Source organism: Carettochelys insculpta, chromosome 1, assembly GCF_033958435.1.
Source record: "Carettochelys insculpta isolate YL-2023 chromosome 1, ASM3395843v1, whole genome shotgun sequence".
Lineage (NCBI taxonomy): Eukaryota > Metazoa > Chordata > Testudines > Carettochelyidae > Carettochelys > Carettochelys insculpta.
Window position 1 is genome coordinate 280,182,818 of NC_134137.1, and position 19,422 is coordinate 280,202,239.

At 53.8% G+C, this 19,422-nt stretch overlaps 1 protein-coding gene across 3 annotated transcripts in view; it reads left to right on the top strand.

Moving 5' to 3' along the window:
- TRIOBP (TRIO and F-actin binding protein) overlaps nucleotides 1-19,422 on the top strand; it is a 45,547-nt gene that overhangs the window by 18,194 nt on the left and 7,931 nt on the right. Inside the window, exons 1-7 of one of the 3 annotated variants that reach the window (XM_075008790.1) lie at nucleotides 3,703-3,844; nucleotides 11,593-11,649; nucleotides 12,074-12,142; nucleotides 12,495-12,584; nucleotides 14,379-14,488; nucleotides 15,325-15,880; nucleotides 16,498-16,608. In XM_075008790.1, coding sequence (XP_074864891.1) covers nucleotides 3,839-3,844; nucleotides 11,593-11,649; nucleotides 12,074-12,142; nucleotides 12,495-12,584; nucleotides 14,379-14,488; nucleotides 15,325-15,880; nucleotides 16,498-16,608 — 999 coding nt within the window. In that variant the 5' untranslated portion in view covers nucleotides 3,703-3,838. Of the gene's footprint in view, nucleotides 1-3,702; nucleotides 3,845-10,215; nucleotides 10,442-11,592; nucleotides 11,650-12,073; nucleotides 12,143-12,494; nucleotides 12,585-14,378; nucleotides 14,489-15,324; nucleotides 15,881-16,497; nucleotides 16,609-19,422 lie in introns of those variants that run through there. The other 2 variants (XM_075008782.1, XM_075008775.1) reach the window with 2 other exon arrangements.

The window sequence follows — 19,422 nt, forward strand, 5'->3', positions numbered from 1 at the left end:
TTGCCAGAGGATGTTGTGAAGACCAAGACAATAGCGGTTCAAAAAAGAACTAGATAAATTGATGGATGATAAGTCTGTCAATGGCTATTAGCCAGGATATGCAGGGATGGAGTCCCTCACCTCTGTGCACCAGCAGCTGGGAATGGGCAACGAAGAATGGATTGTTTGAGAATTACCTTTTCTCTTCATGCCCTGTAAGGCATCTGGCATTGGCCACTGTCAGAAAGCAGCGTACTGGGCTGGATGGAAGTTTGGTCTGACCCAGTATGGCTGCTGTTATATTCTTTCTTAGCGTCCTCCTCTCTTGATCAGGCTGATGGACATAGAAAGACAGAAGTGGTGGGCCACAAGGGTGACGCATCTCTAAATGTTTTCTATAACACCTTTTGCCATAGTAATGAAGCACTTAAATCAGGGATAACATTTCAGGTTTTTGGTGGGGGCCGACAGGGGGGCTGATAGCCCCAGGGCAAGGAGGGAGGACACTGAAGGTGGAAGGGGCAGGACTGAGGGCAGGCAGCCCTTAGGCCCTCTCCCAAGGTGGCAGAGGCACAAGGCGCTCCAGCCCCTGTGAACTCTATGTGGTCAGGAGATCCCAGCCACCCTTGAAGGGCTGGCCCAAGGACAACTTCCCCTCTTGACCCCTGCTATCGTGTATGTGTGGTTGGGCTCCCCCTTTCCTGCAGTGAGTATGTCTGGGCTCCCCTTTCCCCCTGGCTGTGTGTGTCTGGGCTCCCCCTTCCCTAGTGGGGGGGCTGGGGCTCCCCACTTTCTTCTGGAGTGGGTGGCTGGGCTCCCCCGTTCCCTCTGGGGTTGTGTGTGCATACACGTTTTAAAAATACCTGTTAGTAACTGCTGGTGCGGTGCCATGGCAGCACACATCTGAACAAGCACGTGTGACTTCAGTGTTAGTGCACAAGGCAAAACTCACTCCCCTCATGGATGAAAAATCTTGGAGGGAACAGCACCCCACATCCAACCCTCCCCCCGCCTCTTGAACCTCCCCACCCACACCCCATCCCTCTGCCTGAGCCCCAGCACTCCACCCAACACTTAAATTTCTTACAGGCACTATTTTATCTCATTGCCCTCCCCCCAGGCCCCCAAGGCGGTGGGGCTAGGTCGTGATAGTGCAGTACCTGTAGGAAAGTGTTACTTTCACCCCTGCTTAGGCCTAAATACAAAGGATTGGAAGGAGGTTCCAACCCTAGTGTTTCTCTAAGGATCGGAGAGTATAAACATCACCCCCATGACACTCACCGAGGGTGCTCAAGTTTGAGAGACTCTGCTCCCTGCAGAAATATTGCAAAGCAAACGGGAGCTACAGTTACAGGAGACCCACTGCTATGGAGTGTCTGGCTGCTCAGGGCAGGATTTGTTGTTTCTGCCCCGTGACCAGTAGCAAAGGTGTCTGGGAAAAAGTCCTCGGAATTCAAAGTGCATTTGCTGTCCTGCGGAGGCTTCAGCGTTTGTGTGTAACAGTCGGGGCTCTCGTGGGTAGTCTGAGCCAGCGCCTTGTAAACGAAAGAGTCTCTTTGACAAGTGTGAGGTGGAACTGAAGGGAAGAATAGATGCCCCACCCTGAGGTACTGTCATCCCCCCAGAATTGGAGAGTTGAAAAAAAATAGGACAGTTTTAAGTGTAATTTAAGCAATGTTTGTGGTGTGACAGCATGTTTATGTCTTGACATCAGTGAAAGATCCTAGCAGGGGGCCTTTCTTTGGCTCTGCTATACTTACAATGAAGCATTCCTAGGTGATAGAGCAAAGAATAGCTAGCCCATGGGGAGAGGGAAGAGAGGGGTGAACTAGCTTTTCAGTCAGTGTGGCTGGGGCAAGGAGGGGCTGGAGCTTCAGAGAAACAGCAGAGCCATAGATGCATAAATAAAGTGTCCTACATTCCTCACGCTCTTAGGCAGGGGGGAGGCAGGAGCCAGTGTCCTGCAGTGACAGGGTTCTTTGGGGACTGCTGCCCCCCCTTGGCCCTTCACATGACACTCCTGACTTAAATACATAGTGTAATCTATATCCATTTTGATGGCTCCTCATCACCATAGTATGTGTGTGCTGCACCCATCCATACAATTCATTGAGCTTTGCAATACTTCTGTGAGCTGGGGAAAGATTATTCGCTCCATTTTGCAGATAGGGTAGCTTTCTGATCTAGAGAGAGGGACTGACCTGCAGAAAGTCCAGTAGGAAGCCTGTGATAGCGAAATTTGACTTACCTCTTGTGGCCCAGCCCAATGCTTGCTTCACCTATAGTGCCACCCTTCTGTCTTACACTTCACCTGGACCTCAGCAGATATGTCTGCAATTGCCTGGTCCCTTAAAGACACACAGTCTGGACCCAAATGGTCATAGGCAATATTCTATAGTTGTACCGGTGTCAATCCCAGGATAAGAGAGAGAGAAGGTGGATAAAGTAATAGATTTTATTGGACCAAATTTTGCTGATGAAAAAGACAAGCTTTTGAGCCAGACAGAGCTCTTCTTCAACTGTGGCTTGAAAGCTTGTCTCTCTCACTAACAGAAGTTGGTGTAATAAAAGAGATCACTTCACCCACTTGTTGCTTTACAGTATCCAGAGCTTTGGTATGGCTGCAGCTCTGCTGGGCATATGACCCTTTCTCAGCTATCTGTAACCCTGTGCCAATTTCTAGTATCACTGAGGTTCATGAGGCCCCCTGCAGGGGACAAAAGATGTGCTCGTGCAATGGCAGAGACTGAGAATGGAACACAGGGAAAAATACTAGTGTGCATAAAGACAGCTGGGCCCTGAGACAGGATGGGGGATGCTACAGGTAGGCAGACGGGAGGATTCATCCTGGGTTTGTATTTAGCTTGCCAGTTGTGCCCAGATAGGAGGAAATTCTTTGATTTTACTCTGTTTGCACTGCTAGTGAGTTACAAGGAAGATGTTTCCAAACAAATGGTACTGAGTGGATAATGAAGGTGTGTGTTGCAGAGGCAAACAAGGAAAGGGGCAAATGTGGTCTACAGTTAAGGTCTAATCCTGGCACAGAAATCTCATACAATCTCTGTAAAGCAGCGTTTCCCAAACTGAAAACATTCAAGTACCCCTTTCAGGACTTCGGCCTTATGGGTGTATCCCAGCTCCCAGTGTTGTCCCTGCGCCGCTCTCGTGATTTTTTAGTAATTTATTGTCTGCCGCGTGCCCCTTGAAATCCTTTCGCACCACACTTTGGGAAACAAAGTGGGGAACGGGTGCCACTTTAGCTGTGAGGCTAAATGCAAGACAGCATGTCACTCTCCTGCCTTTTCCAGTCTGGCTGAAGGAGGGAAGCAACTGTTGGAAAAAGATCCCAGGTGCTACTCAGTGGCTGATGCCCCCGAGGGTGCATCTTTTTTTGCTCGAGAAGCTGCGCCCTGGGCAATGCCCCGGGGTAGGAGCTGCGGGCACGTGGGCAGGGCGCGGTGGGGGTAGGCGCTCTGGCCTGCCTGCAGCAGACACCCAGGTCCCCCGCAACGCTTCCCGGCGGGGGCCACCCGGTTATCACTTCTGCTGTGTGCTGAGCCCGGAGGCCCTCCCTCACCCCTCCTCCCCATTGGCTGGCCCCCCTCCCCTTGTTCTCTCCCTCGCTTCCCATTGGCTACCGCTCCTCCCGACCCTGCTCATAGCCCGGCTCCGCGGTCTCCCATTGGCCGGGGGGACCCTCCCAGGAAGTTTTAAAAAAAAAAAGCGAAGGGGAGTGAAAAAAGTTTCTGGGCGGCCGGGAGCTGAGCGGCGCGGAGGGAAGGCGGCGGCGGCGAGTGTGGGGCTGGCGCCCGGGAGCGCTGAGGCCGGGCCCCTGCCGCCCACCCGCCTGCCCTGCACCATGACAGTGAGTCTCAGCCCCGCGACTGCCCTGGGACCCGGGGGCACTGCCGGCGGGGGACCCCGCCGGGACAGGCTGAGACCCAGACGCGGCGCCGGCCAGCGGCGAAGGGGGTTGGCTGCGGAGCCGCCCTGGGGCCGGGCTGCAGGGCGCACGTGGGAGGCGGCCCAGGGCAGCCTGCCGACCCCCGGGGCTGGGTGTGCTGCTCGCCTGTCCGAGCTGAGCGCCCCCTCGCCCGGGAGAGAGCGATCTGGGGGTGGAGCGGCCCCAGTGTCCGCTGGCTCTTCAGCCCAGCTCTTGGGCCCTGGCGGGGGCCCATCTCTGCAGTGACTGGCTGGTGGTCCCACCCACACTCGGGCTGCGCCGGGCTTGCGTTTTCGTTGGCTTTTATTATGCCTGGGAAGTGAAATCAGTCAGCAGCTGTTTGCCGGGACCTGGCTGGGTTGGTCCGGAGGCAGCAGAGGTGGCGTGTGCGGACCGGGCTGCGGGCATGATGCGGGCAGCGGAAGGGGCAGAGCTCTCCTAGGCTGGTAATGAAGGAGGATTTGCTCCCAGCCGAGTGCTTCAGGGCTTTGGCTGTGCCTGCAGAGGGCAGGGAAGGGAGAAGGCGTGAGTGAGTGAACAAGGCAGTGTTGAGAAAGGAGACCCACCCTAAGCACAGAGAGAAGAACAGAGGTTGGGTCATGGGGCTGCAGCCTGGCGTGCGAGGGGGTGGGCTGGCGGCCAGGCTGGCTGGAGTCCTGCTGGAACTGGATGAAGCGGCATCAAGGGAGGCCAGGCAGGAATGACCCTGAGCGCCGTCATGAGCTGTCGGCCCACGCTTCCTTACAGCATCACAATATCCGGCAGCTTTTCCTGTCCTTCCTGGTGACACCCCCTCCCTTTCCTCCTTCCCCACATGGGGACGGGCAGAGAGGGGCTGGTGGTAATGGGAACTCTTCCCAGCCTGGGTGGAGGAGTTGAACTCCTTGGTGAGAGGCTGTGTTGTATTTCTCTTCCCCCAAAGTGAATCTGCCCCGGCTCTAACCCCTCCCTTGTCTGTGTTCCCCCTGATTTGGGGACAGCAGATCTGTCCTGAGAAACAGCCGAGCCGTTCCCATGACTGTGGCATAGGGGCCAGAAATAAGGAGTGTGGGTGGGGGTGTGCCAGAGCACCCCCTGGCTTGAAGTGGTTTCCATAATACACCAGCTTTCCAGTAGGTTTCAGCAGCTCTCAGCACCCCAGGACTGTGGTGGACTGGCTGTTATCTTTCAGGCAGCTGGGTTCCATCCAGTTCTATACCCAAGAGTTAACAAATGCATTGCCTCTAAGGATTTGCTGATCCAGGCGGGTGTTAATTCAGCGTAGGCAGGTTGCTGTCCTCACCACTTCATCTCGGCCCTCGGCTGCAGCACCTCGGCTTGTTCAACACCAACTCAGAGACTTCAGTCCTGGGCAGGGAGGGTAGATGTGTGAAACACACAAACAGGAACTATCAAAACACAAAAAAGTTGTCCAGTAGCACTGGAAGGACTAACCTTATTGTTTTGATAGAATATAGACTAACTCTGCTATCTCTCTGTTACTGTTAAACAGGAACTAGGGTGAGACCTGCCAAACTAGCTAATAACCTCGGTCAGGATTTGAACTTGGGCTTTATTTAGAAGCGAGGGGCCCTTTCAATGAACCCTGCTATGCTGGTGCCTCCAGCGTGCACTGTAAAAGAGGATGTGGTTTAGGGGAGAGGCAGCTGCTGCCTCTATCTGCTGAGGGTGGCATGGGACAGAACAGGGGCCAGCATTCCTATGCCCTGCAGGGAAGGTCACTGAACACAGTGGAATAATGGAGTTGACAGGCTGGGCTGGGCATGCCTGTGCCAGAAGGCAGTTCTCACAGGGATCTAGGCAGAGCAAGAATGGAATTGGGAGCTGGGTGGGACCTTGACCCAGCTGGAGAAGTAACTCTGCTTCCACCAAACAGCATGGGGCAGTTCCCCTTCCTTTCACTTCTGAGTCCTCTGTCATGTGAATTCCCTTAAGAGGCCAGGGAGGCATGTCTCCCTGGAGCTGAAGGTTTCAAAAGTTACTGTGTATGAGGAACAAAAGAGAGCGGGATGTGGCCAGTAGCCTGGGGGAACATCTGGCAAAAGGCAGGAGGCGGTACTGGTCCTCAGCAGTTAGAACTGGAAAAGACCCATCAGATCACCATATCCCTATACCTGCTGGTACGGTAGGATTGTCCCCTGGGAGACCCTTATGTAGGGTTTTAGCCACCTTGGTTTTAAAAAGTGTAAGTTATGGGGTCTCACCAACCACACCATCCTTGACAGCCTATTCCATAGCCTAATCAGCCTGACTAAGGCAGTGTCTTCTGAATGAATGTTGCCTTCCTTTGCTTAATTCCTTATTCCTAGCTATGCCCCCTTGTACCACCCTAATTCCTTTCCTTCTTTGGTGTTTACATTCTTCAGATATTTGCAGACTGTTATCATGTCCCCCGCAGTCATCATTAGCCAGGCTAAGCATATTCAGCTCTCTTATTGTAAGTCAATCACTCGAGCCTCCCCCATCACTTCTCCCCAGCCCTTCCCCCTTGACAATCTCTTTGTCACTGTGGTGCACAGAAGTGAATGAGAAGCGTGGGTGTGACTTCACGCAGAGTGAAGTTGTCCCCATACCTCTACATGCAGCCTGAAATAGCATTGAAGGGTGGCTGGCTTTTGTGTTTTGCTGCCATATTTGATTGCCAGCTTATCTCTAGTTTGCTGTGTGCTGTCGCATCAAGCCCTCTCAGTGTTCTCCTGCTGAATCTCCATTTCAGAATCTCTTCCCCCAGGCGCATTATCCCACACTGTTCCATGTGGGATCTCATTTTTAGTATTTTCTGCCCATTGGCTAGATTCCACACTGTGCATCCTGGCACAGGAGGTGCACAGCTTGTGGGGGATAGAGGGGCAAAGGCAGCTTTACATCTTTTACATCTCTCAACGTATCAGCCCTAGCATCACTCACAACAGCCCCCGGCCTGTTTAAAACTTATGGCAGCTTGCCCACAGCTCTCTATGGGCCTCTCTGCAACCTTGAGTACCTGTAAAGAAAGCACCACAGTCCAGATTCCTAACCCTCGTGCACCCTTACGTGTGCGACTGCAAGGGAAGTAATAACAGGGCCACACATGCTGCCTCTATATTGTTCCTGTGCTGGGGGAGTTCTTTCTGAAGCGAACCTTTTGGTGTCTCTACTGGACTCTAGCGCTGGAGCAGGAGGTCAGAATCTGGTCGATGTTTCTACTATGTTGTCAAAGTCCAGCACTTCTGTGTCCCTGCTGGAGTTTGCAGCTCCTCCTAGTGTCCTGTCTGTCCTCTGCTAATATCCATTAACTTGATCATGAATGTGCTGCTAGTCTCAGTATCAAGTAAGATGAGCCCTCTCACTAACCCTAGTGACAGTCTCACTAGATGCTTCAGTATACTGCTGTTGGCTTCAGTATACTGCTGTTGGCTTCAGTATACTGCTGTTGAATCATTCCCTTCTGTATTTCTTTTTTAAGCAAGGTGGAGCTTGAATCTGCATGACCATGTTATATATCCAGGGCTGTTGGAACTGATTCTTTTGCTGTCTCCCCTTCCAATCCAGTGACCCACAGCCAGCTGGGAACTGGGGCTGCGGGACGGGGGGAAATGGAACATAATACCAACATGAGACCAGGTCAAATGCATTACCAAAATCCTAATTTGGCACATGCTGTGTCTCTGCCATTCATGGGTTTGGTTTGGTTTTGTTTTTAATGCGTTACAAAAATTAAGCTTGACTAGCCAGTTATTCTTTATCACCTGCTGTTGCCTGTTGATCCTGGTTGCGTTATTCTGTAATGTCCAGGGGTATTTATTACTCCCCGTGAAGTTCTGGGAAGCTGCAATGTGGACATCTGGTGTGAAAGAATGATGCCATACTGCCTCTGGGGCCAAGGGGTGGGGTCGGCTAGCAACTGGGGCTGGCTTTGCTCAGTGACCTTAGAATACCCTGGTTGAGTATGAGGGAGAGTATGGTGCATCACAGCATGTTCCATTTCCCTCAGCGGCCGCTGCCGCCCCCCCGCCCAGTTCACAGCCGGCTTTGGGTCACTGAATCGGAAGGCGAGACAGCAGGCAGGTGCTGCTGAATAGGAGCAGCTGTAACATGGAGTGTTTGAGGTGTTGGAGTGTGGGAGAGAGTGAGGTGCCGAAGCAAGCTGTGGCTGAGAGGCACTTGCCCTACGTGGCTCCAGCCGCCGAGCACGATACTTGGGTAGGTTACCTGCCAGCTGCGGCTCCGCACACGCTGCTCAAAGCAGCCGGCTGCTGGGACCAGCCTACCTGGTTTTGTGTGGCACGCTGCACAGAAACAACCCCGCTGGCTCTCGCAGCTAGCTGCTTTCAGCGTGGGGGAGGGACGCAGCATGCAGGGATCGGAGAGGTAGCCGTGTTGGTCTGTATCTGCAAAAACAACAAGCAGTCCTGTGGCACCTTATAGACTAACAGATAAGGTGCCACAGGACTTCTTGTTGAGCATGCAGGGAGCCTGCCCAAGGGTCCTGCTGGGTTGCTGGACAGGAGCCACCTAGGGTATGTGCCTCTGAGCCAGACCCTGCACCTGGCACCCTACTCCCTCCTGCACCGCAACTCCCTGAGCCAGGTCTCAAACTCCTCCAGCCCCAGATCCCAACCCAGACCTTCTGCACTCTGACCCCAGGTCACAGCTCCCTCTCAGACCTCATATTCCCTCCTGTTCTCCAGTCCCCTACCCCAGCTTCTTACTGCATCCAACCTCTGTCCCAGCCCCCGTGCCTCCTCCATTAATGTACAAGTGCAGCCCTTGAGCACTTTCCTGGAGTGACTGCTCAGCAAGAAGTGACTGATCCTGTGGTGTGCGCACACGCACTCTCTCTGTCGGTCTCGGAAATCTCTCTGGGAGGGAGCACGCCACAGCCTGCTGACCGGCATCCTGGCCCTGCTCTTCAGTGTGCTGCTGCCAAAGCCCTCAACCTGCTGGCTTCTGCAGGGGCTGGCAGGATCTGGGAAACAGGACGGGCTTGTTCCCAGGGGCTGTGGCACTCCAACAGGGAGGGTGAAGTCAGGAGTTTGTGGGGGCAGGTCCTTTGACAGGGTGTGTGGGGGAAGGGGCAGGTGGCCTGTCCCGTCTCCTCCTGGTCCCCCACAGCGCACATTCACACATACACCCGCAGCTCTTCTGGCATCTCTGCGTCTGACTGCGGGGTCTGCCTCCTCCGCTGTGTCCTGGCCTCCCCCAGCCTCTCTGTGCTTGCGTCGCTTCCCCCTGTGCTGTCGGCTCCCTCTTCAAGCACTCTGTGTCCTGTCATTCCATCCCCACCTGCCCCATAATCTGCTTCCTGTTTTCCTTGGCATCCCCCATCCCCACTTCGGATCGTGACGCCAGTTATCCTGTGTGATTTCCTCCATTGTTCCACTCAGCTATTGTGTGGGCCCCCTTCTGGCCCTTTGCAGCTCCCCCAGTGCTCTAGGGTGCCCCTCAAACTGACATCCCAAGGGGCTTGCTTGGGATGGGGGCACAGGTGCAGTCCTATGCTGTGGGGTCTCACAAATGATGCCTTTGAGAACTGATCCCTGCTGCAGGCCTGGACATGGCTGCTGACTCCTTGGGGTGGAGATCCCAGTGGGGCTCCTCCCAAGAAGCCTGTTTATGGAAGAGCAAGCTGCTGTATTTGCCGCCCTGTCATGGAGGGGGTTGTCAGTCACTCCTGCCCACCTGGGGCGTCCCCTTCGAAACGTGGGGGCTGTTGAGAAGGAGTTCCTTCTGTCCCATGTGCCATCGTACCACACAATGGCAGAGGGGAGGTTTCCCACCCACCTGCCCATGCGAGAGTTATCTGCAGCTGAGTTAACATCCTAGCTCACCCTAGTCCAGTCCCTTGTGTCCTTTCTTTGAAGCATTTCTCATTGCTCTTCAGACCTCCACGTATAGGGGCTGTGCCCCTAGCCTGCTGGGCTTCACCCCCTGGGTCCTTCTCCATGGTACAAACCTGGCACCTACGTTACACAGCAGTTAGTGCTCCCAGGGTCCGGGAGGTGAGCAGGCAGCACTTAGATGTGGCTCATTGCCTTGAGCAGCTTCTGCCCACCCGGCAGCTGTGGTGAGGAGTGGAGGCTGGATCACCTGGCTCCGGTTTCCATGTGTCTGCTCCCGTGTGGCATATCCCCTCCCTGCAATTGGACACTCCCAGCCTGGGGAGAGAGCGATAGGATGGGCCTGCCGCTGTAAGAACAGGTGGCCCGCCCTGCACAACCAATCGGCTGGTTGGGTTTGGGGCAGGCCTGCACTCTGCCGCTGTTGGCTGTAACCTTGGGTGTAACACAAGTGCTCGGCCCTGCGAGATGAAACAGGAGAAATCTTCGCCCGGCTGGGCCGCCAGAGATCGCGGCTTATGCAGCCAGCTGGCACCGGGTGGATGTTTCCTGGATTAATCGGAAGCTTTCAGCGCTCTAAATACTCCCCCTGTCCCGTGGCGGATCCCCCTGCTGCTCCTTTCCTGGGTGGAGCATGTGGCAGTTAGAGACATTCAGCAGCCTATCCCAGGCTGGCAGCCTGGGTGCAGAGGACTCTCAGGTACAGCTCAAACATCTCCTCTCCGGCTCTCGCTGCTGCTGGCTGGCTAAGTTTAGTTACTGGGGCTTGAATGGCAGAAAGGGGAACAAGAGGTACTGGCCTAGAGAAAACAGCCCCTGAGCTGAATTCATCCCTGGTGGAGCTGGCTTGAAGTCCCTGGTGTTAAAGGAGAGGTGGGCTTGCCCCACCTGGCTCAGGAAAGCAAGGAAGAGCAGTTGCCCGCATCAGCTCCTTGCAGTTCTGGCCCTGAAAGGGAGGTAGAACTGGTTGTGCTGCAGCAGAAGGGTGAGGCATGGAGGGGTGGCACCTCTTTCCCGCCCCCCCCCCCCACAAGGCGGTCGGAGACCTGGACTAGCATTCACAGACAGCTGTGCAGTGGGGAGGCTGGGGGAGAATTCAGGCCTGGGGAGGAGTTGTGATTCATGGCACGAAAGCAACTGTCTGCATTTAAGAAAGAGGAGTTTGTTCCTGGATTCTAGTACTGGCTCTGACTTGCTCTGTGGTCATGGGCGAGCCTTGAGCAAGCTGTTTAACACTGCATGTTTCCCCGTCCACTAAGCTGAGACGGTATTTACCGCCTGCCCAGCCTGGGCAGGGGCTGATAAGGTAGTGCGGTTTCTGCCTTTATTAGGGGATCAGCGTTGGTGTCAAAGTGTGGCTCGAGGCTCTGCAGGAGTGCTGGATTTGGAATGGGTTTCACTAGTTTTGTGACCAAACTCCTTTCCATACTGAGCCAGCTCAGTGCCTGTGCAAGACTTTTTTTTTTTTTCCCTCCTCTCTCCCTCCCCCTTTTTAAAAAAAATAAATATATATATAATACACACACATAATCTATGAATAGTTGTCCATAAAGTAACTTGTGGAGACGTACCTGTGCATCCCTAGCTTAGCTACTTCAACCCCTCTTTCCCAGGCTTCCTCTTGCAGGAATACCTGCTGTCCCTCTAATTGGAGCCATCTCCTCTGTGACTTGGTCCTAAATCCCCATGGGGTTGGAGGGAGGGATGCTGGACTGTCCTTGCTTGTTCGCGTGGTACCCTAAGGGTTCCATTTCCACTGACTGCTAGACCTGGAGCTTTGGGATCCGTGTCCTTCCTGATCACCGAACTCTACTGAGTTATTAACCCCCTGCCTTTTCTGTCTCTCCCCAGCCGGATCTCCTCAATTTCAAGAAGGGATGGATGTCCATACTGGATGAGCTGGGAGAGGTGAGGTGGATGTTGGGTGTGTTATTCAGAGGGGTCTTGCCTCACAAATCCCTGTCAAAGACCCCTGTGTATGCAGAAGCTTGCCTTCTCCACTGACTGTGCCCCTTGTGGGAACGCTGGAGCTGATGATTTAGGCTGTAACCATCACAGTGTTGCTCTGCCTCAGGGGCTGTGGGCAGTCCAGTTGCCATCACATGATTCCGTGAGATTCCTCTGGTTGGCCCCTTCCCACCTGATTGATAGAAAGGGGGTGGGAGGAGGTATGTCCGGCGGAGGAAGGGAGCGGTTGGGCTCAGAAGCCACTTTCTGGACAAGAGGGGGTGAAAGGACAGCAAGCGGAATACCCTCCCCTGTTCCAGCGCATTGCCTCAGGGATCTAATCTGTTCATCTCCCCTCTCGTCACCTTCGCTGTTCTGTCCGCAGTGGAAGAAACACTGGTTTGTGCTGACGGATTCAAGCCTGAGATATTACAGGGATTCCAATGCCGAAGAGGTAAGAATAGGGCATGTGCCTTGATCTGTGTCTCTTAGGGGTGTAGTGGAGGACCTCGGAGCTGCCTTACTACTTCCTTCCAGAGGGCAGCGTGGTTGGCCCTTAGTGGAAGACGACTTCAAAGGTGGTGAGGTTTCTGCTCTAGCTTAGTTGCAGCCTCTCCAGTGCTTGGGTCAGAAGAAGCATCAAGAAAAATGACTGGAATATGGGACCTTGCCCAGCCAGGCTGGGGAAGATGCCCTACGTGGGCATAGTCTGAATGTGAATCGCAGGGACTCTCGTGCTTCCAGCTGGGATACAGGTGGCACAAGGCTAGCTCGGGGACTCACGGGTGGTCTGGGGCTTCTTTCAGGCAGATGACCTGGATGGGGAGATTGACCTGCGTTCCTGCACAGACGTGACCGAATATGCCGTGCAGCGTAACTATGGCTTCCAGATACACGTGAGTACCTTCAGCCATGCAAACTTGTGGCGGGCCCCTGGTGGAGCTGGTGAGTTAAGCAGCGCCGGGGCTGGCCAATTCTTGTATTGGAGACCGCTAAGGGTACCCTGGTCTCCAGGAAGTGGCTAATACTATGTTCATTAGCCATCTAGGAGCATGTGAGGAACTGCTGTGCTGTTGCTGTGTGCACCATTTTCAGGCACGATGACCATCCAGGAGCCAGAATGCTTGTGGCCTGTGATCCCATGGCAATGCTTGCAAGAGCAGGAGAGTTAACCAGGCTCATCCCAACTTGGATAGCTAGATGTTTGCCTCCTTCAGCTGTCCCACTGCAATTGCACGGAGGTGGAATTCTTCTTCACCCCCTTTCTGTCCTGAGCTGCTGGGTGCTGTTAACACCACACCTGCTACCCGTGGTGTCGGCTTGCCTTTAATGTGATCGATGTTGCAGCACGCCAGCTGCTTATCCCACTGACCGTAATCCTCTGTTACCTTGTATTGCCCCCCTCCCGCCGCCGTCCCAACAATATTGGTCTGATCTACCTGTTTTATCTCGTAATGTACTTATACCTGCCCAGAAGATCTTAGTCTGTCTTGTTCTCCCTACAGCCCCTGGCACAATGGGGGCAGAGCCTCTACAAGCTGCTGCAATACAAATCGTTCATGTCTGTGGATGGGAATTGAGCTGTCTGCCTCCATGTCTTGGTTCTGCCATGATACGGGATGCTTGGGGTTAGAAGGCAGGAAGGGTGGATGGAGCTGTGCTGGGGGTTCTACTTGATCTTTCCTGGGGATGAAATGACTTCAAGGGAACTTAGCCTAACAGCTGATTCAGAACACTGGGCTGTAAGGATGTGAAGCAGCAGATGGTGTGGCACCTCATAGGTGAGGAGAAGGGAAGGAGTATCTGCATAGGCTCACTGGTGTGCTGACCAGCAAACCCCAAAGGTGCTCCTGCCTTGGTTGTGGATCCTCTTTTAGAAAGGAGAGCAAGTCCCACTGGTGGGAACAAACTAAACAAAGTGAAGGATTTAGTCACACAACGCACAGCCAACTTGTGGAACTCTTTGCCAAAGGATGTTGTAAAGACAATCTTCAAACAAGGACTAGATAAAGTTCATGGAGGATGGTTAGGGTTAGGAGGACTAGATAAAGTTCATGGAAGATGGATCCATCAGTGGTATTAACCAGTACGGGAAGGGGTGGTGTCCCCAGCCTCTGGTGGCCAAAACCTGGGAATGGGTGACAGGGACGGATCACTTGATTGCTTTTTTCCATTTGTTCCTTCTGAAGCACCCGGCATTAGCCAGTGCCAGGAGACAGGACACTGGGCTAGATGGAGCTTTGTTCTGACCCTTATGGCCATTCTTACGATGTACCCCACCTGTGGGACCTTCCTCCTTAGCTCCTTGGGCAAGGTTGGACACTTGCAGCCTTAGCCAAGACAGGGGAGCTGGTGGTTCTTTTGTAGGGGAGGAGGATGCCCTGGGAGCTGACCTGCTAACTAGCACCTGTCTGGCAGTGCCCAAGCGATGAGTTAACCTCAGCTCATGCCTTTTGAGGGCTGTCTGTTGTTGGTGTGACAGGAGAACAGAGAGGGACTGCTAAGACCCTGTTGGTGGCTGGCCTCTGACTGCTCTGTGGAAGGCAGGCTTCTCCCAGCTCTGCCTGAGGGAACGCCTGGCAGTCTGGAGAGCGAGTGGGTGTTGCCTCCGTCCCAGCCTGTAGCCTGCTACCTTGTGCCCTGGCAGCAGGGCAGGTGGCCTGAGCCCCCCTTTGGCATCTCCCTTTCAGACAAAAGAGGCCACCTTCACCCTGTCAGCAATGACCTCGGGGATCCGGCGGAACTGGATTGAGGCGCTGAGGAAGAACGTGCGCCCAGCCAGCGCACCAGATGTCACAAAGTACGTACGTCTGGGAATCTCCACACACTGCCGCCCCGCCCCGCCCCCCCCACCGCCAACCAAACCCAGGTGGCTCAGGTCACCCTCTGTCAGTACGTTGGCCACGAGCAGGCAGTCCCATCTGGAACAGGAGAAATCTTCTTGTGCTCTCTGTCCCACCTGGGCACAGGAGAAGCTGCTTTGCTAGTCATGCTTGCTTGCAGCAGTGACACTTACACGGGCATCCCGGGCGTATGCACTTGGTCTATGTCAGTGGTAAGTGTGGGAGGAAGGTTTCTGGGATTTTGTATTCAGGGCCCTGCTGGATGACCTAAAAGCAGATTCTTTGGAGAGTCTGGGGTGATGGCTGGCTGCTTCAGTGTCCCATTCTTCTGCCCCACTCATCCTGCTGCCAGTCCTGACGAGCCGCATGTCCACACAAGAGAGCCTCAAAGAAACAGGCAACCCCAAGAGTGCATTTGCCTTCCCTTTTGCATGCAAAAGGGGATCGGGGAGCATTCCAGTGGAGTGAACAAGGAGGCACTTGGTCTCACAGCTGGTGGTCTCGGTTCTAGAGATGAGCGCTTAAGCTTAGATCAGCACACACGTTGCTGGAGCTGGGCCTGGTTCTCCCACACTACAGGAAGTCTGGCCCTGTTTGAAACCCCCTGGGAAGCTTGGCATGACAGGCTGGCTGTGCTTGGCATGTTCCTAGGGCTGGAATAAGCAGGGGGGTGGCTGTAGGCTGGGTTTGCAGTGCCTTGGCAGGGGTGTTGCATAGGCTGTCTGCACAGTGCCTGCCTGTGTGGCTCGCAGAGCTGCATGAGCCTCTCATGCCTTTGTGCTCTGATTCTCAGGCTGTCTGACTGCAATAAGGAGAACGCTTTCCGCAGCTGCGTGTCCCAGAAAAGCACCCTCAGGTCGGAGGAGCAGTGGCCAGGCTTGGGGTCGGAGGTCATCTCCAAGGGCGGTAACCGGAAGGTGGACGGGCCCCGCCACAGCTTTGACTACGTGGAGCTGTCCCCCTTGCAGCAGGGCCCCTTGAATCAGGTGTCCCCACAGCGCCCGAGAGCCAGTTCAAGGGGCATCCCTGACCGAGCCGCCAAGCAGGAGGACCTGGAACGGGACCTGGCCCTCCGCTCCGAGGAGAGGCGGAAGTGGTTTGAGGCTGCTGACACGGGGGTTCTCCAAGCTGGCGGCCCAGCGGGGGCCCTCTGCTGGAAGGCGTGTGAACGGGAGCTGGGGCCTGCCCTGTCGGACGACCAGCACAGTCGGCTGAACGCAGAGATTGAGAAGAAGTGGCTGGAGCTGGAACGGTTGCCCCTGAAGGAGTCTAAGCGCGTTCCCCTGACAGCCCTGCTGAACCAAAGCAAGGGAGGCCATGGTGACGCGAGGGAGGCACTGGAGAAAGAGGTAGGAGCCGCCTCTCTTGGGGGGGCTTCATTTCCTCCTTCCCACCTGGCGAGAGGGTCTCCCCTCAATCCCACACCTCTGAGCCAGGGGTTTAGTAGGCAGCTACACCAAAGTGCTGTGGCAGGAAGCCCTTGTTATACCAGCTGCTCCTGCCTCCAGCCCTCCGTGGGCAGGGAAAGCAGTGCCTTTTGCCACCGCTGGGCCAGGAGATCTCGAGCTGCTTAATAGGGTCATAGACTCCTGCTTGAGACCTATGCTTGAGAAGCAGTTTGTCTATAGATGGAGATCCCAGGCCAAATTCAGTCCTAATGTAAATTGGCGAGATGCCATTGACTTATCTGGAACTGAGCCTGGGGCTGGACGCTACCAGCATTTTGCTTTTAGAGGACAGCGTGGCTCACACCTAGTGTGTCTTGAGGTGGGGAGGGGTCTCTTCTCCTCTTCCTGATGACTGCCCCTTTCCCCAGTTAAAGAAGTGCCCATAGAAAAGTGTCTCCTTTAGCTCCTTGCCTCCCAAACCTCTGGCTAAGACTCACCTGGCTGAGGTGCAGGTTAATTCCAGATCGGCGCTTTTCCCCTCACTGCTGAGTCAATGTCATTCTGGCTTCCTGGTGCAGGTCCAGTCCCTGAGGGCACAACTGGAGTCCTGGCGTGCCCGTGGCGAAAGCCTTCGCGACACTGGAAAGTCCCCTGGCGATGGCCCCATACCCCAGGGATTCATCTCGCAGGTGAGGCGCAATGGGCCAGAAACCTCCTTTTGCCGTTGAGTCCACTGCTGTGCTGATAAGGACAGGGAGGTAGGAGACGGTGAGACTCCCACCTACCCTGGCGGCACTGCCAGAGTGCACCTTGCTTTGGCGAGCATTACCAGGGCAACCCAAAGTGAGTCCGGCTACAATCAGTGGTAACTACATAGTATGTGATGACCACTGCCAGCCCTTAAAGGAGCAGGTGCCCAAGTATGCATGCAAGAGAGGGGATTGAATCTGACAGCGCTGTCCCTTACCAGTGAAGCAGGACTGTGTTGCTTGAGGGTTTGGTCTCCCACAAGTTAATGCTAGGGAGTTCAGCTTGGCACCACCATCCACCTTCCTCTAGGACTGAGCCCCTCTGCCGGTGGGGGGAGGGGCGGGGTGTACATTAATGTGTACTAACATCCCCATCTAAAGAAACAAATTGCAGAGGGATCCCAGGCCTATTACAGATAACTTCATGGTGGGTAGCTCCATCAGTGCCTGGTAGCCAGGGTGGGTAGGGATGGCGTTTTTGTTTGCCAGAAGATAGGAATGGGAGATGGGATGGAGCCCTCACCGATCTGTTCGGTTCATTTCCTCTGGGGCACCTGGCCCTGGCCACAGACAAAAGACAGGGTACTGGGCTAGATGGACCTTTGTCTGACCCAGTGTGGCCATTCTGATGCATAGTTACACCACGGAAGTCTTGGAGGACGCAAGTTTGAGCAGAGTCCTCAGCCTAGCTTGGTCCTGTTTGAGGCCGCGCTGGGCCAGGAGGCAGTATGTTGTTGTGTAGCCAGCTCTCTGTCTTTTTTTAGATAGTGGGTGGTTTGGTTCAAACTCAGGAATTACTCTGTCCGTTTTGAACTGTCTGTGTGGCATGAACCAGATGTCAGGCTGTCGCCACATCTGAAACCTGACGTGCTAGTCATCAGCCACATGCCACCAGGAGCCCACCAGCAGACTCTTGTCACTGAGGTCAGGCAACTCCAGCATGGGGGTTGTTTATGTAAAGCAGACTGGCCTTATGCAACGCACTTTGTGACTGGAGTTGGCTGGTCACTGGGTTAATCCTGATGGCGCACCCGACTGAGTGGTTTCCAGTTGCAAACAAATCACGAGGCCGCTGACTTGATTGCACTTTGCCCTTTTGATTTCTGCAGTTTTGAGCAAGAGCCCAGTGGGTGGACGAAAAGGCAGGTAGGGCCTAATCCGTAGGGCTCTGAACCTTGCCTGCGCTCAAGGCAGCGTTCTGTATTACCTAGTGCAGTGTTTCGTAAACTCTTTGAGACCATGGAACACCAAACAGGAACTTTTTTTTTATTCAGAACACCTATGAAAAGTTTCTGCCAAAAAATTGTCAAATCAGAAAAAAAAAAAAAAAACTCAACAGCAACATCCACAGCAAAACCAGAATGAAGAAACTGAATCAGGTACCACAGCAATGAAGAAATAACGCTGTATCTGGTTTTAATAACAGAAAATACAGTAAACCCTGAATTTAACGAACTAAAGGGGGAAGGGGTGTCCGTTAAACCTGGATGCCCTTTTAAATAAGCGGGTTTACTATGACCCAACCCGTCCAGGCTCCACCAGCCCCTCCACACCCTCCCCAAAAAAAGCCCTCTACTCACCTCCATGTGACAAGCCACCAGAGTCCGCCACCACAGCTGGGGGTTCTGCCGTGGCTCGGGGCTTCGTTGCACACAGCAGGAAAAGCTGTGCTGCCGCTGCCTGGAAGGACCGCTGAAGCTGCCATGTGCTGTGCGTAGGAGTGCCATCTGCCCACGTAAGCGCACCACCTCCGTGAGAGGAGCGCGTGGTGGCGGCGGCTTTGTCTCCGCAGCAGTATTTCAGGGTCCATGAAATGGAGGGTTTGCTATGTATACCCTTGGTGTACAATGTCGAAGTGTCAGAATGTTGTTTAAGAAACCCTGACTTAGACCATCCCTGACAGGTGTTGGGAGGTTTTTAAGAGCAGATTTTTAGATGGTGGAGGAAGAGTTCATGAGCTCCCTAGGGAATGTATTCCAGTGCTTAACCACCCTGACAGCTAGGAAGCTTTCCCCAGCATCCAACCTAAACCTCCCATGCTGTAATTTAAGTCCCTGGCTTCTTGTCCTAGCCTCAGATTAAGGAGAACAATTTTTCTTCCTCCTCTTCCTAACAAACTTTTAGGTGCTTGAACTGTTGTCATACTCCTCCCCCAAGTCTTTCCTCCAGACTAAACAAACCCAGTGTCTTCATTCTTCCTCCCAGGTTGTGTTTTCCAGACCTTTTGTCAGGTTTGTTGCCCTTCTCTGGAGTTTCTCAAATTTGTCCACATCTTTTCTGCATGTGGTGCCCAGAACTAGCCACAATACTCCAGCTGAGACCTAATCAGAGCAGAACAATGGCTTCTTGTGTCTTGCTTACAGCATTCCTGCCAGTACACCCTAGAATGATGGTCGTTTTTTTTTTTTTTTCCCCCCCAACAGCATTACATTGTTTGACTCATTTACCTTGTGATCCACTATGACCCTCAGATTCCTTTCTGCAGTGCTCCTTCCTAGGCAGTTATTTTCCATGCTATACATGTAACTGATCTGTTCCTTCCAAAGTGGGCTGTTTTGCCTTTGTCCTTATAGAATATCATCCTATATTCCCATCAGACTGTTTTTCCAGATTATTTGAATCCTATCCGCCGAGGCACTTGCAACCCCTCCCAGCTTGGTATCGTCCGCAAACCATATAAGTAAACTCTTTGTTAACACCTAAATTATTAACGAACATCTTGCGTGGAACCTGACCCACAGTTCTTTCAGTGCT